Here is a 14619-nt window from a genome sequence, read left to right on the forward strand (position 1 = left end):
GAAGATTTTATGCAAAAATCTGATCGATTGTGTCCTTTGATGACCCCCAAACATGGTGTCTCCGAGGTGTTGGCCCGTCTGCGCTACTTGATGCTGTGCATTCCTGCTCTCATCCGAACTAGGATGTCTGGAAAGTGTCTGATTACACATCAGCAGTGATCAGTGTCACAGTCTCATGTGGTGAACTGTATGCGCTGTGACCCTGCATCCTGACTCTGAGGAGAGGAAAGACCCGTGATAGCTCGCACTGTGCCAGCGGAGGTGTTTTTGCACTTTTGGAATCAACAATCTGTCAGCTAATGGCAGAGCAATAACAGAGAGTCTGATAATTTTTACCCCCTGCTTTTCATTGACTCATGCTCGTTCTGCTCAGAGGCAAACCATGGGTCATATGTCCATGCTTCTGTTCCCAAGACATGCGAAGAAAAACACAAGACTGCAAGGATGAGTCACCGCCGAGATGTTCAAAGGCCGCTGAGAGCAAAATTGAACTTTGGTGTTTTGTGTTTGTTTGCGTCAATCCAAGCATTCTCCTGTTAACTCTGGGTTTCCTGCGTCTGGAAATGCGCCTGAGTCCACATAAAGAATCTGCTAACCTTTTATGACTGATCCCACATTTTTATGTCACCATCAATAATTCCTAAATTGCTTCTCCTCTTTGGTTTGCAATCATTAATTACAGTGAATTTCCTCCATAATGAGGTAGTTGCTGTCATAGTTACATGATTTCTGGGCTACTTTCCATTTGGCATACCATGTGACTGAGCATCTTCAGTAATTGTACAGCAGATGAGGCCCATACAGTTTGTTTTTTCCCGACATTTTCCCGACTGTGCAGCTCTAAAAAAGAAACCCCTTTAGTTCAATCAGGACTTCATTCATCTCCTGCTCCTCTTCCTGCTCTACTTTGTTTCCTCTGAAATCCCCATCCTCTCTCTCTCTCTCTCTCTCTCTCCCTCACTGGGTCTCTGTTCTTCTCTCATCTTCACTGCTTTCCACTGCCATTGCAATTTATTTATTTTTTGTTTCCATCCAGCCAGGTCTGCCAGAGCCGTCATGTTAATTTGTTGAGCTAATAACTCTTCCGACTACAAAGAGAGCCATTGAGTACTGTGACATGAAATGATAGGAATAGAAATTCCTGAGTGGGTATGCCTGTTCAAGCATGTGCCTTTGCCATCACTGCCGCTAAAAGCCTTTTCACAGCTGAACAGAAGGGATGCAAGTGTGTCTTTGTGCGTGCGTTTGGAAGTTCACCCTTGTTTCGGGAGACGTCACAGTCGCTCTGCCACATGACCGGCACAGGATGGCATTTAAATATCTGAAAATACTCACTATATGTAGGAAAATGCAGCTTTTCAGATATGCATAAGCAGCTGAACCCCGGTGTCGGAGGATACAATCTGGTCTTTGTATCTTCTGCGAGACTACAGAAGCACATCCGTGATTATCAAAGCTAAACTGGTGAATGCAGTTTTTTTTTTCTTCAGTCTTACATCAGTGCATGTATGCAGAGTGCAGAGGTGAGATTTGTCAGTGGAATCTGTATCAGTGTTTTGTTCACAGTCAGTGGATTGTTCCAGAAGGCCTATGGGAAATAATGGGACGGGGAGGGTGAAAGCAAAGAGTCGCTGCAGCTGATGAACATTTACTCGATCCAGCAGGCATTCGGCCTCTCTGCAGTATTTGCTGCTATCATACCACAGCCACATTTTCCACACCACCCAAAAAAATCATGCATTTACTTTGATAAACTTTCTCCATGTCGCATAAGCAAGAGACATTGATTATATAGTCAATTTTGTATTCCCAAAGTGACATGTGGGGTAATCAAGGATACCTTAAAGCACAGAAACCTGTTCTAGATGATACTTCAGTTCTGAGACAGACAAAATATGAACCAGAAGGATTAGAGTCACTAGTGGATCAGTATAGGGTTAAATGCTGAAGCTGAAGGTCGATTTCAGACTCACTTCAGCAGCCTCACTGTGCATTTAAATGAGGCAGAGCAAAGCAGGGGGATTATGCAAAAAAAAAAGTAGAGTAGTTAAGTAAAAAAGTTAAGTCAACTTTTTCCAGGCCGACATTTTGCTGTTACTCAAACAGGACTTTCTTGATTGTATTCCAGGTCTAATCAGTAGCTGGAACAGCACATCCCACACACCAGTGCAGTCTCTGGTGTTGTTTTAATGCAGAGCTTCCATATGCAACTCTGTCTTTCAAAAATCACATCCATCTTCAGCTTAAATGCATTCTTCCTGAAGAGTTTGACTGTGACATTGTCGGAAATGTTTTTAGTGTGAAAGAGGCACAACGTTTCCACTAGAAGGTGAAATCATATTACGAGTTTAGATGCTAAAACTACTCTGATTCGATTAGGAAAATATCGTAATTGTGAGTTAAAATATGATTCTTTCGCATCACATTTGAAGCTTCTCCTTCATTTTCCGAGATACCATGGTGATCAATTTTGCAGTGTTTATGTTTACAATATGACTGGTTGGCTGAAAAGACGTGGTAGTAAAGTAATAAAATAAATGGCAAAGACGTGTTGACCAGAAATGTACTTGTGATACGACACGATTAGATGCAGTCAAGAAGAAATTGTTTCCCTTGAATTTGAGAGTGGGACAATGCAGTTGAGATGCATATGAAGGAGGCACTGAGTATGGCCATTGGAGCTGCTATCAAAAATTTGCTTTCAGGACACCCATTTGCAGATTTCCTGGGGACCAGCTTTTTGAAACAGTTTATAATAGATATTGCTCCTTCAATAAGACTATTGATGGTTGATTGACAGGTGTCTCAGTCTCCTGTGATTGATTAGCTAAGTGGTACTCGCTACCTTCTTGTTCTGCCTGAGCTTTACTATCCTCCCATTTGCTCAAATCTTATTTTTTAATTTGATTAATCACCAAAGATGCTATAAAGGTCAGACCCAGCCTTCAGAATCGCCTTTTAGAAGATTATAGGAGCTGTCACAGTTAGCTTTTTGAATGTTTTTCAGCACTTTATCATCAGAGATGAAGGTGAGGAGACATGCCAGCTAAGACGGCTGGTGCTTTCAACACAATGTATTATATCTTCCTATTTAAAAGGAAAAAAAACACAGTGCATGTATTGTTTCTAGGTTTGAAAAACTTATATGTAAAATTATTTCCGAGCTTGATGTGACCACAGTTCAGATGTGAAACTACTTAAGTGTACTGAGAAGAAATAAAGTAGCCTCCAGCTAATTTCCCTGTAAGATCATCTGTCAGAAGTAAGAGCAGAATGCATTAGTCTGCTTTTCAACTGTGGGATCCTATAGGATTGAGCTGTTGGCTGTGTGCCCACTGAGTGTATTCAACCCTCCACAGATAGGTCTTTGTCCTCAGCGCTTTTACGCAGCTGCTAAACAACCGTAAGACAAAAGCATGTGGGGTACCCCAGCACACCAATGAGAAATGTTGAAGAGCCGTGCCAGACAGCCTGGGACCACTGGGATGCAGCCAAATGCTACGCTTGGGATGAATTAAGCAGGAATTTAAATGGAAATCATGTAACCCTTTATGGTTGTTTCTTCGCCTCTGTACTCAGAATTATGTGTAAAATCCCATTTAAGATGTCATACAAAGTTTTGTTTTTATGATAAAACTGTCACATAAGCAAAGCTTGTGGGGACATTTCCTCAGAACTTGCTGTGTTCCTTATCTAAGATGCAGGAAATGCACATGACTCCACTCTGCGCATGTTGTCGTGACGCAGTGCCACATGTGATAGCTAGAAGAGTCATTCCCTCTTGCCAGGAGACATTTTCCTGACCAAGGTTTCCAAGTGAGAGTTTGCATTGTCTGGTTATTATCCTCCAGAGAAAGGCTTGATAGGCAGGAAGAGGCACTTCTGCCAAGCAGATGAAAATCTGCAATAGCTGAGCTTTTATAAAGCGACAGCTGCAGGAAACCCAATAGCTCAGGGAGAATGTTTGGGGAGGCTGTTTGCTTCACAGACACAGACCGTTTGGGGCTTTGAGAAGATGGATTTCAACTTAACTAAATTGCCGAATGCTAGAAAATAGTCAACTTGAAAGACATGGCTGGAGATTCAGTAATGTGTGATGTTTTTACCATTGGTGCACATTTCATAGTTTTTTAAGGCCTTTGTGTCACTCAGTGTAGGTTTACTACAGGGACAAAGAGAAAAATACCAGCTAACAGCTTCAGGGGAGAGGAAATCCCAGATGTTTCTGTCTGAAAAACAGCTTGACCTCGTAACCACACGCAGAACAGAGGAGAGATCATTTAGCGGGATGAATATTATAGCTACACCACCGAGAGGTCTCATAAGTTATCTTAGCTGTTGGCCTCTACTGTATGGGAAAACAATACCGTGACAATAGATCGGCCGTGGCTGAAAAGTAATGTTGCAAAGGAGCAGAGCACCTGTAATGTACAGATCAAGTGTGAAAGATTGGATTTGTACATAATGTGGCTTGTACTGAGAAGTTTTCCCATGCTATGTGAAGGTAGCCTGTAACTACACTCATTGTGTTTGTTGAGTGACTGAAAAGTCAAGAAAAGCTGCATATCTCAGAAAAGAAAAATTGTATTGGCATGTCAAGTAAATAAAATAATTTTTTAGAGTTTTGCACATGATTTTTAATCTCTCTGATCTGCCAAAGGAGTCTGCCCTTGCAAGCAGAAAGTGGTGAAAATGATTTATGATGTATTATCAGAGCAGCGGTGGTTTTTATTTGGTGTACGTGCAGCATGCATCATCTATTTCCATCTAAGGAGACATAATTCACAGAATACATCAATGTTTAGACTCTGATAGAGACTGCATCACATCAGATGGTGCCCTAAATGGGTTCCACTTGGCACCATGGATGCTTTGCAATGTCCAGTTTGATGGACAGGATAATTACAGTCTCTGCTGTTAGAAAACTGCCTATCAGTGCTTAAAGCAATAAAGTAATGGATTGACCCACTATCAGAGAGGTCAGCCAGGGTAGAGCATACACCCCCAATCACTTGCTTCCATCCTTTTCCTGTGATGTGCTGTATTTCACCACTTATTGTTACACTTCAACTATGGAACTAAGGGACAAACACATCTCTGCGGGGGTGGAAGTGTCAGGTTCAGGTTCTGATCACCGCTCATGTCCTTCCAGGATCCAGCCCTAGGATGCGGAGGCTTTGATACTCGGGAGGAGCCCCGTTGCAACAATGGCATTAAAGTGATCTGTGTGCTGGCTGCTCTGTTGTCATAGCGCTGACGGTGAATCCTGACACGGAGGGGTCTGACCGGCTGAAAGGAGGAGGCTCTGTCTAATAAGGGGTTGGAGGAGGGGTTTGAAAAGGGTAAAGTCTTGGGTCAGGGGTGAGAGGTTGGCGGCGTGAGGCAGAGGACAATAGGGCCGGCGGGAGTGACGCAGAGAAAGAGATCCCAGCAGCTGGGGGAGACACTGGGGAGGGTCGGGGGCCGTTCATGGGAAGCAAAACCCCAAGATTAGCTGGAGAGTCTCGTCTGCTGTCTCCATGTCTCGGTGCTTCATTATGTCTCTATTGTGTGTGCGTTCACATGCCCATGCACTGTGCAACAAGTAGGAAAATGAAAGTCTCCGGCCCCTGTGTTGTTTGCCATTCAAGTAGCTGGAGTGTGAGAACGTTTGAGCTGTGAGGATCCTCCGTTTAAGGAGGACATATGGAGTCTGAAGCATCAAATTGGAAAATCTGTCGTTTTCACGCTACTTCTGTTCCTCCTGACATGACGGCACAGACTTTCCTTACAAACGGCCTTTTAAGTCTTGAGATAAATTTGATGTGCGTCAGCATTTTGCATGCATGTCTGAAAGATAAACCATAAATAAATTCATGGATCTTTATGATAATTATTATAGAAACAGGGTTTTCAGGCTGTTCTCACTGCAAATTATTAATAAAAAGTAGAATAGCTGTCCATTTCAGTCAACATATATGTACATCTGTCATACAAGATGAAACTAATTACATATATACTAATAAACTGACTGCTGTCTAGTTACTCAAGTAACTGAGTGCTGACTGGTGCTGAGCTAAATATATAATAGCTGACAGTGATAGATTTTGTATTTAAAGGATTAAGGGAAGTTCAGTGGGATTTATTTTAATCTCAGTGCAGTTAAATGGTCTGTCATATATTCCAAAAGGCTTTGGGGAGGTAGAAGTGGCTGTAAGGTGGGTCCAGTTTGCAGTAGATGTGTGTTAAAGAGACAAACATATAGATACAGAGAGGAGAGAGATTAAATCAGATTAGAAGGACAGTCACATTTTAGGAGCCATGACAACAAAATGCATGAAGAAAAACCAGAAAGCTGTAAAAAAGTAACCCTATATTAACCATTTATTACATCACTAATTATATGTGAAAGGAACTGCTCATATTATAGTAACACACCTGTAGAAAATTAGCCTTTTAAGTCTCCTTGTTTTAGCCCAAGCAGCTTGTTATCTTCAGCAAAAACTCACTGTAGCACACAAGGTTGGGACTACCTATTGAACATTTAGCAAATAAACTGCGAGATATTTTTCTTAAAAGTTGGTGGAGACCAAAACCAGAGCTAAAATTGGACTGAATGTTGGACCTGCATTCAATATTTAATATTTCTTTTTGTATTTATGCTTAACTTCATGTATTGTGTGTCATTTTTTCCATTATTTGAGTCATATTTTGGTCTATCCAAGTTAAATTTGCTATGTTTTTTATTCTTTTTGAATGTCATGCTTTGAATGTGTAAAGCATGTCAAACTACCTCCATGTTATATGTGATATATAAGTACAACAGCCTTTCCTTGCCATTGTGTAGCCAAAAACACAGCAGTTCTAATCCGCTTCTGTTACCTTGGCTTCGTCTCAGCTACTCGTTGAATGCATTTTCCATATCAACTTAAAGGCGACTAATATGTCTGTGTGTAACACCCCTTTTCAGCTGCTCTCAAGCATCCAAAAGAATGAGAAACATTCACTTAGCAAAATGATAGTGTGCCACCCTTGTGCAGTTACACAGCAATTGCATGGCAAATTGCTGAATGGTGTTGTTATCCCATCATCTGAGAAGATACAAAGTATTACACCTCGTAATTTTTCTCACAAGACTATAGGTTAGGCCTGGTATTCGTATTAATCTCTGCTTCTTGGGAAAGTGTGATCACAGTATCGATTGATAAGACAAGAGGCTATTATGTAGCATTATCGTAACTGGATAATGGAGAGGTGTTTTCTTGCAGAGCATCTTGCCGCTTGAATGGCTCCACAATCTAAGCATGGCAGACCGCAGAGGCACCGAAGCCTCTTCCAGACCAGAGGCATCATTAAAATATTTAGTACACACTGAAAGAGAAACAAACAATTATGCTAAGACCTTTACTTTTCTCTAAAATGGAAGTTTACGGCCTGCTTAGTGGGGGCGGTGGAGTACAACTGCTATAAACACACCATATCGCTCTCCCACTCGCCCTTTTGTACGTTTATGTGTCCGTTTCCTGGCGCTGATTTACTCTTATGACTCCAGACTGAAATTATGAAATTCTTTAGGCTACAGATTTTGATATAGCAATTGTTTTCTGTCTGGCCAAGCCACGGTAGCAGCATCCAAGGTGCTGTGCGCTATAAGGAATATATAATACGAAGCATCTGTGTCTTGCTTTCTTTGAAACACGCTAAGGCCAAAACCTCAGTGGCTGTGAAGGTGCCAGAGAGTCAGGGTTGTGAAGTCATTTTTAGAGGAAAAACACGACTGCCAGGCATCCCTGAGCGCTGGTCCACTTCCAGACCTAACACGATAGCAGCACAAACATGCAATTAGAGAAGTGCAGCGTCAGATACCCTGGATGTTGTTTGGTCGAACGCTCATAATAACACCGGTCAGAGAAAGATAAATCTGGAGATTATACAATGGCAGAAACACCAAGACATAATGAATGTCTCTATTAGAAGCGGTTGAAATCGAATAGCAGAGTTGGATTTTTCGCTACCGTGCTGCAGGAAGTTCAGCGCACTCGAGTAGCTTTCTTCTTGTGGTGAAATTCTTCAGCTTGAGGAACAATGAGTTGATCCGTGGAATGATATTTTGCACCACAAAAATAATGCAGAGGTTAGTTGTTTTTGAGGTTTGGTATTGGCCGGTTACAGAGACGAGGTCCTGTCTTCATAAAGTTTGCAAATTGAATCTCAATTTCAACGACATCTGGTAAGAATACCGTTTTAAACGCTGTCAGATATCATTTAAAGCTTTGAATGAAGGTTTAACAGGAGATTGCAGGGTGTGTTTGAGTTCCAGACATTGTGTTTTAAGGAACTTTTGGGCTGGTGGTCAGACAGATCAACTTGGTCTACCATTTTTGACATACAGGCCTTGGCACTGGGAAATAGTGTAAAGGATAATTGATGAAGAAAATAATCACTACTTGGTAAAAGTAAAAACAAGTAAAACATCTACAGATCCTCAAGTTCATACAGAAGGTTGAAAAGCTTCAGCTTAAGCTTGACACCATGAAAGAATTGAATGCCTTTTAACCTTTGAGTTTCCTCTGACTTCTTTTTTCTGCTATGTACACAATGGCGCTGGAGGAAAAAGAAAGAGTTTTCTTAGTTTATAGCCATTTGCCAGAGCCAAAAGGAAGCACAAGGCTCATTATAAGTTATCCCACTGTGGCTTTCCCCCCTCACTCTCTGCTATAATGAATGAGGACTGTTAGCATATTCATTTTTTCCATAGTAATGTGAGGACATTGTTTCATCGTGGACTGCTACATTTAATCACCATATGGCCGTAGTAGCTGTATTTTTAGGGTGAGTTGAACATATTTGATTTCAACAAACCATGTGCTGAACTGTTCAGCCAAAGCCATTTGTCATGCTTTTGGTCTTCAGCACACTTACAGAGGAAAATAGGTCAACAAACAAATGAATGGATCTGTATAATGGGTTTGTGGTAGGGCGCTTCTGTAAACCAATCAATACCTTGGATTGATGCCCAATATGGAGGGAGACATACAGACCCGATTGACCTATGAAGAGGACCTGAATATAAAACTGGGTCAGTAATGCCTCCACAGCACGTAGGAATGAAACTCACTGCAACAAATTGCAAAACACTGTTTACAAGCTCCAAGCTCCAAGAAATGGAAAGTATTTTCCATGAGCGCAGCAAAATGTTCAGGGCTACTTAGACGATCGCTTTCTGTTGTCGTCCGCCTTTCATCAGACCTTCACAATGAGTCATTCCTCACATGGTCTCCTCCAGACTCGATCTGTCCTCCTCTGTTCTGCAGTAGCGGTTCTGCTTTCTCAGGCTGCTAGTGGGTGTAAGTGGTGCTCGGGTCTGGACCTGGTTCCCTGAGAACTGCTTCCTCCAGTTTTCGAGACAAGCAGGGTGCAGGTCTTCACGGGTGACTGAACACTGAGGAGTATTCAGGGCCCCCAGTCTCACAGCGTGAAAGGTTGACCCACAATGAAGCCTCCTTCATTTGTATGAGCTTCATCATCATTCAGATTGTGTCCTCAAGTAGGGGAGTGTCGCTGTCTCAACGCTGAATCTGAGCATGCAGGACTCGGGCTTTGACTCCGACATTCACATGATTATTCCCACAGCCGCTCAGTCTGTCAGTGATTTTCAGTAAAGCTGAGTCCAATCAGTGTTTTGTTCTTTGTTCATTTGGTTTTCATTACTCGTTGAGTACTTTTACATAACTTTTTTTTCATAAAACTGCTATTAAAGCACCAACAATCAACATGTATTATAATAAGTCAATCCGGTTCACATCACAGCCAACTTCTCATGTCAAAATACAGTCACACCTTTCTTCAATGTCTCCTGTGCAATCACTGCATCGTCTTGTGTCCAATCACCTGCAGGGGAAGCAATTTTAGATGTGCTAGGAGCGAAGTAAGACTCAATAGCATGCCTATGTTCAATACTAGCTGTTAGTCTTCATGGACTCATCGTGCAAGTGTTGCAATAAAAAAAATCCCCTGTGGCCGAAAAAGCATTTTCCCCAAAGACCAAAGTCATAAAAGATATTTGTAAACAAATACTATGCTTGCTCAGTTTCTTTTTCAGACTTTTACGGCACTTTTCCTCCCTTGCAATGTGCGAATTTTCCAAGAAGGTTTGTAATAGTGAATACATATGCTCAGATGCAACATATTTGGTGCTTCTGTGTTTATTTGCTTTAAAAACAAAAAAAAGACAAGAAAAGTAACATTTTTACTCGCTTGATGTCTAAGCCAAAAACATAGCTCTTGTTCACAGGGTACATTTGTAATTATTTTCAATCAAAACCACATGTCGCTGTTTTTTGGTACTAGAATTGAGAATACATTAAACTAAGCACAAAAACACTTTTTTTTTTTGACCCGGCTTGATCACATGTTTTGAGTTTCCTTTCACACGAGTGCAATAAACATTTTGTTGTCCATGCACTCTTAAAGGTTTGCAGATGGGTCACTTGATGGCTTTTGATATCTGGTGAGCTCAGTAACATGAAATGTCCTGTGTGGTTCAGCATGATACCTTTAGTCCTGTGCCTAATCTGCCTCTTTTGATGCTTGATCTCCTAGTGCATCTAATGTCGAAATCATACGCTGAATTAGGGGTAAACACATGTATACAGCGTTCGGCTAACCCTCACCTCTACATATGGCCAACTTCATAGGGAAGATGCTGGTTCTCCTGGTTTTTTACAGGGCTGGCGGTAAAAAAACCCTTCAAGATTAGTGCTGCATTTGTTGTTGTGGGATCCCCGCTAAGTTCACTTCCCTGACCCCTGAGGCTCCCCTCCCCTGCTGATCCCCCTCCTCTCTGAGGTCTGGTATCCGTGAGAAGACCCCACTCCAGCTCCACTCCAGCAGGGCTCCCCCTCCCAGCCCTCTGCTGAAAGGCCTTTCTCTCATTAGCATGCCCCTGGGGCTCCCCGGCCTGCTGTTGCCAAACAAACACGGCCAAGATCTTCTTCCCCCGTCTCCCTCGCTGTCTGTTTCTTCGGTCACTTCTCATCAATCATCTTCCCCTGTCTCTGTTATTTTTAACAACTTGTTTTACATTCTGTCATCCTCTTGGCTCTTATCGCCGCACTCCTATCAGCTCCTTTACCCCTCTTAAATTTTTAGATTTTTCCTCTCTGTTTTCTGTTCCCTCTGTTTCTCCCATTTTCACATGCCGCTTCCTCTGTTGTCTCCATCAACCTCGAGGACGATGTTTAGGAAATGTAGATCTGCCTTCCTTTCATGTTTCCTCTTTATGATGTAGAAACCGCCAGATGGAGGGAAGGCAGCGGTCAGAGGTTGCTAATGTATGCTGCAGGAGCAGAGGGCATATGGTGCAAATCAGAAGATGAAGGGCTCAACCTCGACCACTCCGCAACGCCACAGCACACACACAACCCCCTCCCTCTCTTAGGTTGTGGTCAGATGAGAAATAGACAAAGGTGATTGTGTGCCTGTGGGCTTTCTGCAGCAGAACAGAGTGGTTTTCACCCACAGCTGAAGTAGAGGTCCCTAGTTTCCTCCTCCAGAGTGCTATTCTCAGTGCTACCTGAAAACTTAATCCCGAAACAGTCAGTGCAAACAGAGTGAATTCACTTTTTCGTTAGGGCACACACTAATCTCAGTACAGTCCCCACTGACAAGAAGGAAAGAAACTGTGGAGGGGTGCCTTCGTGAGGCAGGACGAGATGAAAAAGATCGAACGTGGAGGCAAGAGCAAAGAGAGAGAGTTAGAGAGCAGAGACATGCTGGAAGGAGTGTAAACGAAAGAGGGAGGAAGAGAGGAAAGAGTCGAGGGGAGAAAGGAAGAGAGAATTTGCTGAAAGAAAGCATTTTTGCTGGATGGAAGAAAAACAACCATGGAAACTCAATCAGAAGAAAACCAAGACCAGAGGCAGGACAAAAGAGGTACCAATGAGCACTTACAAAGAGCCAGTTCAGTTCTTTTCACTGGTGTGTTTACTGGGGCTTTAACCTTCTCCAGCCTGCTTGGTTTCATTTCACACAATAGTTGGGTAGATTTTTACACAGTGGGGGAATTTTGAAATGTCAGAACGGCATCCTTGTTTCGGTGTTTATACGCACCAAAGAAAGACTTCATTTGCAAAACCGAGCATCACTGAATATGCAAAACTGTCGCTGCTGTCACGCTTCATGTGCGTTTTGTCTGCAGCATGTTGCCTGCGCTTGTTTTATGATCTAATTAGTTAAAATCTGTGGGATGCTCTCAGCAGACCTCAGTCCTGCAGCAGGAGGGATGCAGCGTTGCCGCCGGTCATCATCATGCTAGTGTCACTTTTAAGGACAATGAGCCTGTTGCAGAATCAACGGCAGATCAATCAAACCTCGGGGTGCGTTTGAGTTGTTCTTTCAGAGGACAGTGATGATTAATGAGGTGGATGGGGGGTGGTGGTGGTGGTGGCACGGACAAAGACAAATGAACCAGCATCGCAAGTAGACACTCATAAGGACTGTGTACACTGAAGAGAGGGTGATAAAGAGTCATTAACTCGCTCAACCTCTTCCTGTAGGAACCAGCAGGAAGCCTTGAAGTCTTTGTAGAGCTCTTTGTTCTGAACATCTGTTGCAGGTAAAGTACTGCACAGTTACCAAGAAAGATTGTTGTTTCAGTGTGACTGCTTGTAGTATTCTAAAAAAGAAGCTGAATTACTTTAAATAAAAATGTTTCATGCTTTAAAATTAATGGAAAGTTTTTGCAGGAGATGGTTTCTACAGCCAGGGCTAGTACTTTTTCACTATAGCAGTATTATTTTACTACAGAATCATACGTATAGATTCTATCTGGGTACTCATATTTAAAGAAAATCGAGTTATTTTTATTAACATGTCCATATGGTGTTTTTCATATGCTAGAAGACATATCATGAATTGAATTAGCACTCAACGCCATGGATGAGCATTTTTATTTATTTGTTAGTTGGAATTGTTTCAAAAACATGGATTCAGACTTCTGGGCTTGTTTATATGAAACTAACCTAACAAACCATCCCTGTCAGCCTGCAGGGTGGTTCTTTCTGTATCATTATTCCTCTTTAGAATCAGCTTCCAGTACTAACATGTTACTTCAACATTACAGTTTGCTATTGTGTAACATAGAATACTTTTACAATGTTTAGTCAGAGTTGTAGGTGAGCTGGTATGCTCAAGCTGCATCACGTGGGAAGGTTTTAGTGGAATTACATCTACAACAGTGCAGAGTTACATCTAAGCCATTTTAAGGCATGATTTAATTATTTTCATCCTTAAAAAAATACATCTTAAAATGCAATTTGATACGGTGAGACCAGATTTTAAAGGTTAAATCAATGCACTTAGAGACAACTTAATACTGGACTTCATTTTACTGGACAGCTTATATTGGATTTTCATGCTGTACCACAAGACCTGTTGAAATCCCATAAATGCTACAACGTTCTGTTTATTTTCTTTAACTGCTAATTTACCACCTACAGCTCCTAATATCATCAGCCAGCCAGCGGTCTCTCTTAATTACGTCTCCCAAGAGGCTCTGTCTTATTATTTTGTATGACCCACTTCTTTTTAATATCTTGAAGATATTACGTCTTTAAGAAGACTGTAAAGAACTACCAAGGAATAAAAGGAAAGAAAGTTTGGAAACTACATGCAGCAATGGTCCCAAGCTGGCGATTTTATGATGGTCTTTGTCTTAAAAAGCTGATTTGAGGACCTGTGGACCTGTAAATCCCCCACTGTATATGATATTGGCTTATAAATAGAATTAATTAGACCATTACCCTCCTATAATTTACTTGACAAGTCATGTTCACATCTTTATTCTTCTTGTCCCCAAACACACATAAAAAGATATTATGAGCCATTATTGGCCATTATTGCCTCTTATTGCATGTGTGTCTCCTTCAGCCCCGACTCCTTTCACACACAGCCATGGGTGAGCTGTAGTCCACAGTGATTAGCTGGCAGAGCTTCAGTTTCTCTTGTTAGATAAGTAAACAGTGAGACCACTTTTGATAGATTTGCAGGCTCAGATCTCCCTTATCCCTCGAGAACTGCCATTATGGCCATTACAGCATTTTTAAGTATCGCTCCTCTCGGCGGAGAGTGTGGAAAATGAGACTCTTTCTCATAAATGGTGTTTTGGCAGCTCGCCCCAATGGAGCAACAAACAACAATACTTAGCATTAGCTGTAAACAGACACATCTGTTAGCAATGAGGCCCAAATTTTAGACTGGAACTGGATGGTGCTTTTAATGGAGCTGGAAGCCGCCTTGTTGTTCAGGACTTGAGAAGGAAATGGAAGAGTTGCAATGTCTTCATCGCAAATTGTGTGTGTCTAAGTATGTTTATTTGTGTGAGTGGGCGTTGTTTACATATCATATACATACTTTTCTATGTACATATGATTATGTGCCGCTTGTATATGTGCGTGTTGCATGTGATTCTTTGTTTGGGTAGCTGTGTCTGTGTTTGCGTCTGGTGCGGACTTTAGATTCAACAGTTACTTTCAAGATGTCTACGGCTCGCTTGATTCCAACTTCTTGGCATTTTTCTATTTGATTGAGGGAGAATATAGACATTTTTCCACTTTCTAGCAAACATGCCAGCTGTTGGAA

General features: G+C 41.8%; 1 protein-coding gene across 3 annotated transcripts in view; it reads left to right on the forward strand.

Moving 5' to 3' along the window:
* The window catches only part of gpm6bb (glycoprotein M6Bb), a 30972-nt gene that overhangs the window by 2537 nt on the left and 13816 nt on the right, over positions 1–14619 (forward strand). Inside the window, exon 1 of one of the 3 annotated variants that reach the window (XM_023295083.3) lies at positions 11757–11913. The exons of 1 other annotated variant lie outside the window; for it this stretch is intronic. In XM_023295083.3, coding sequence (XP_023150851.1) covers positions 11865–11913 — 49 coding nt within the window. In that variant the 5' untranslated portion in view covers positions 11757–11864. Of the gene's footprint in view, positions 1–11756; positions 11914–14619 lie in introns of those variants that run through there. One more of the 3 variants, XM_023295085.3, reaches the window with a different exon arrangement.

The sequence above is a fragment of the Amphiprion ocellaris genome, chromosome 11 (genome assembly GCF_022539595.1).
Source record: "Amphiprion ocellaris isolate individual 3 ecotype Okinawa chromosome 11, ASM2253959v1, whole genome shotgun sequence".
Taxonomy (NCBI): Eukaryota; Metazoa; Chordata; class Actinopteri; family Pomacentridae; genus Amphiprion; species Amphiprion ocellaris.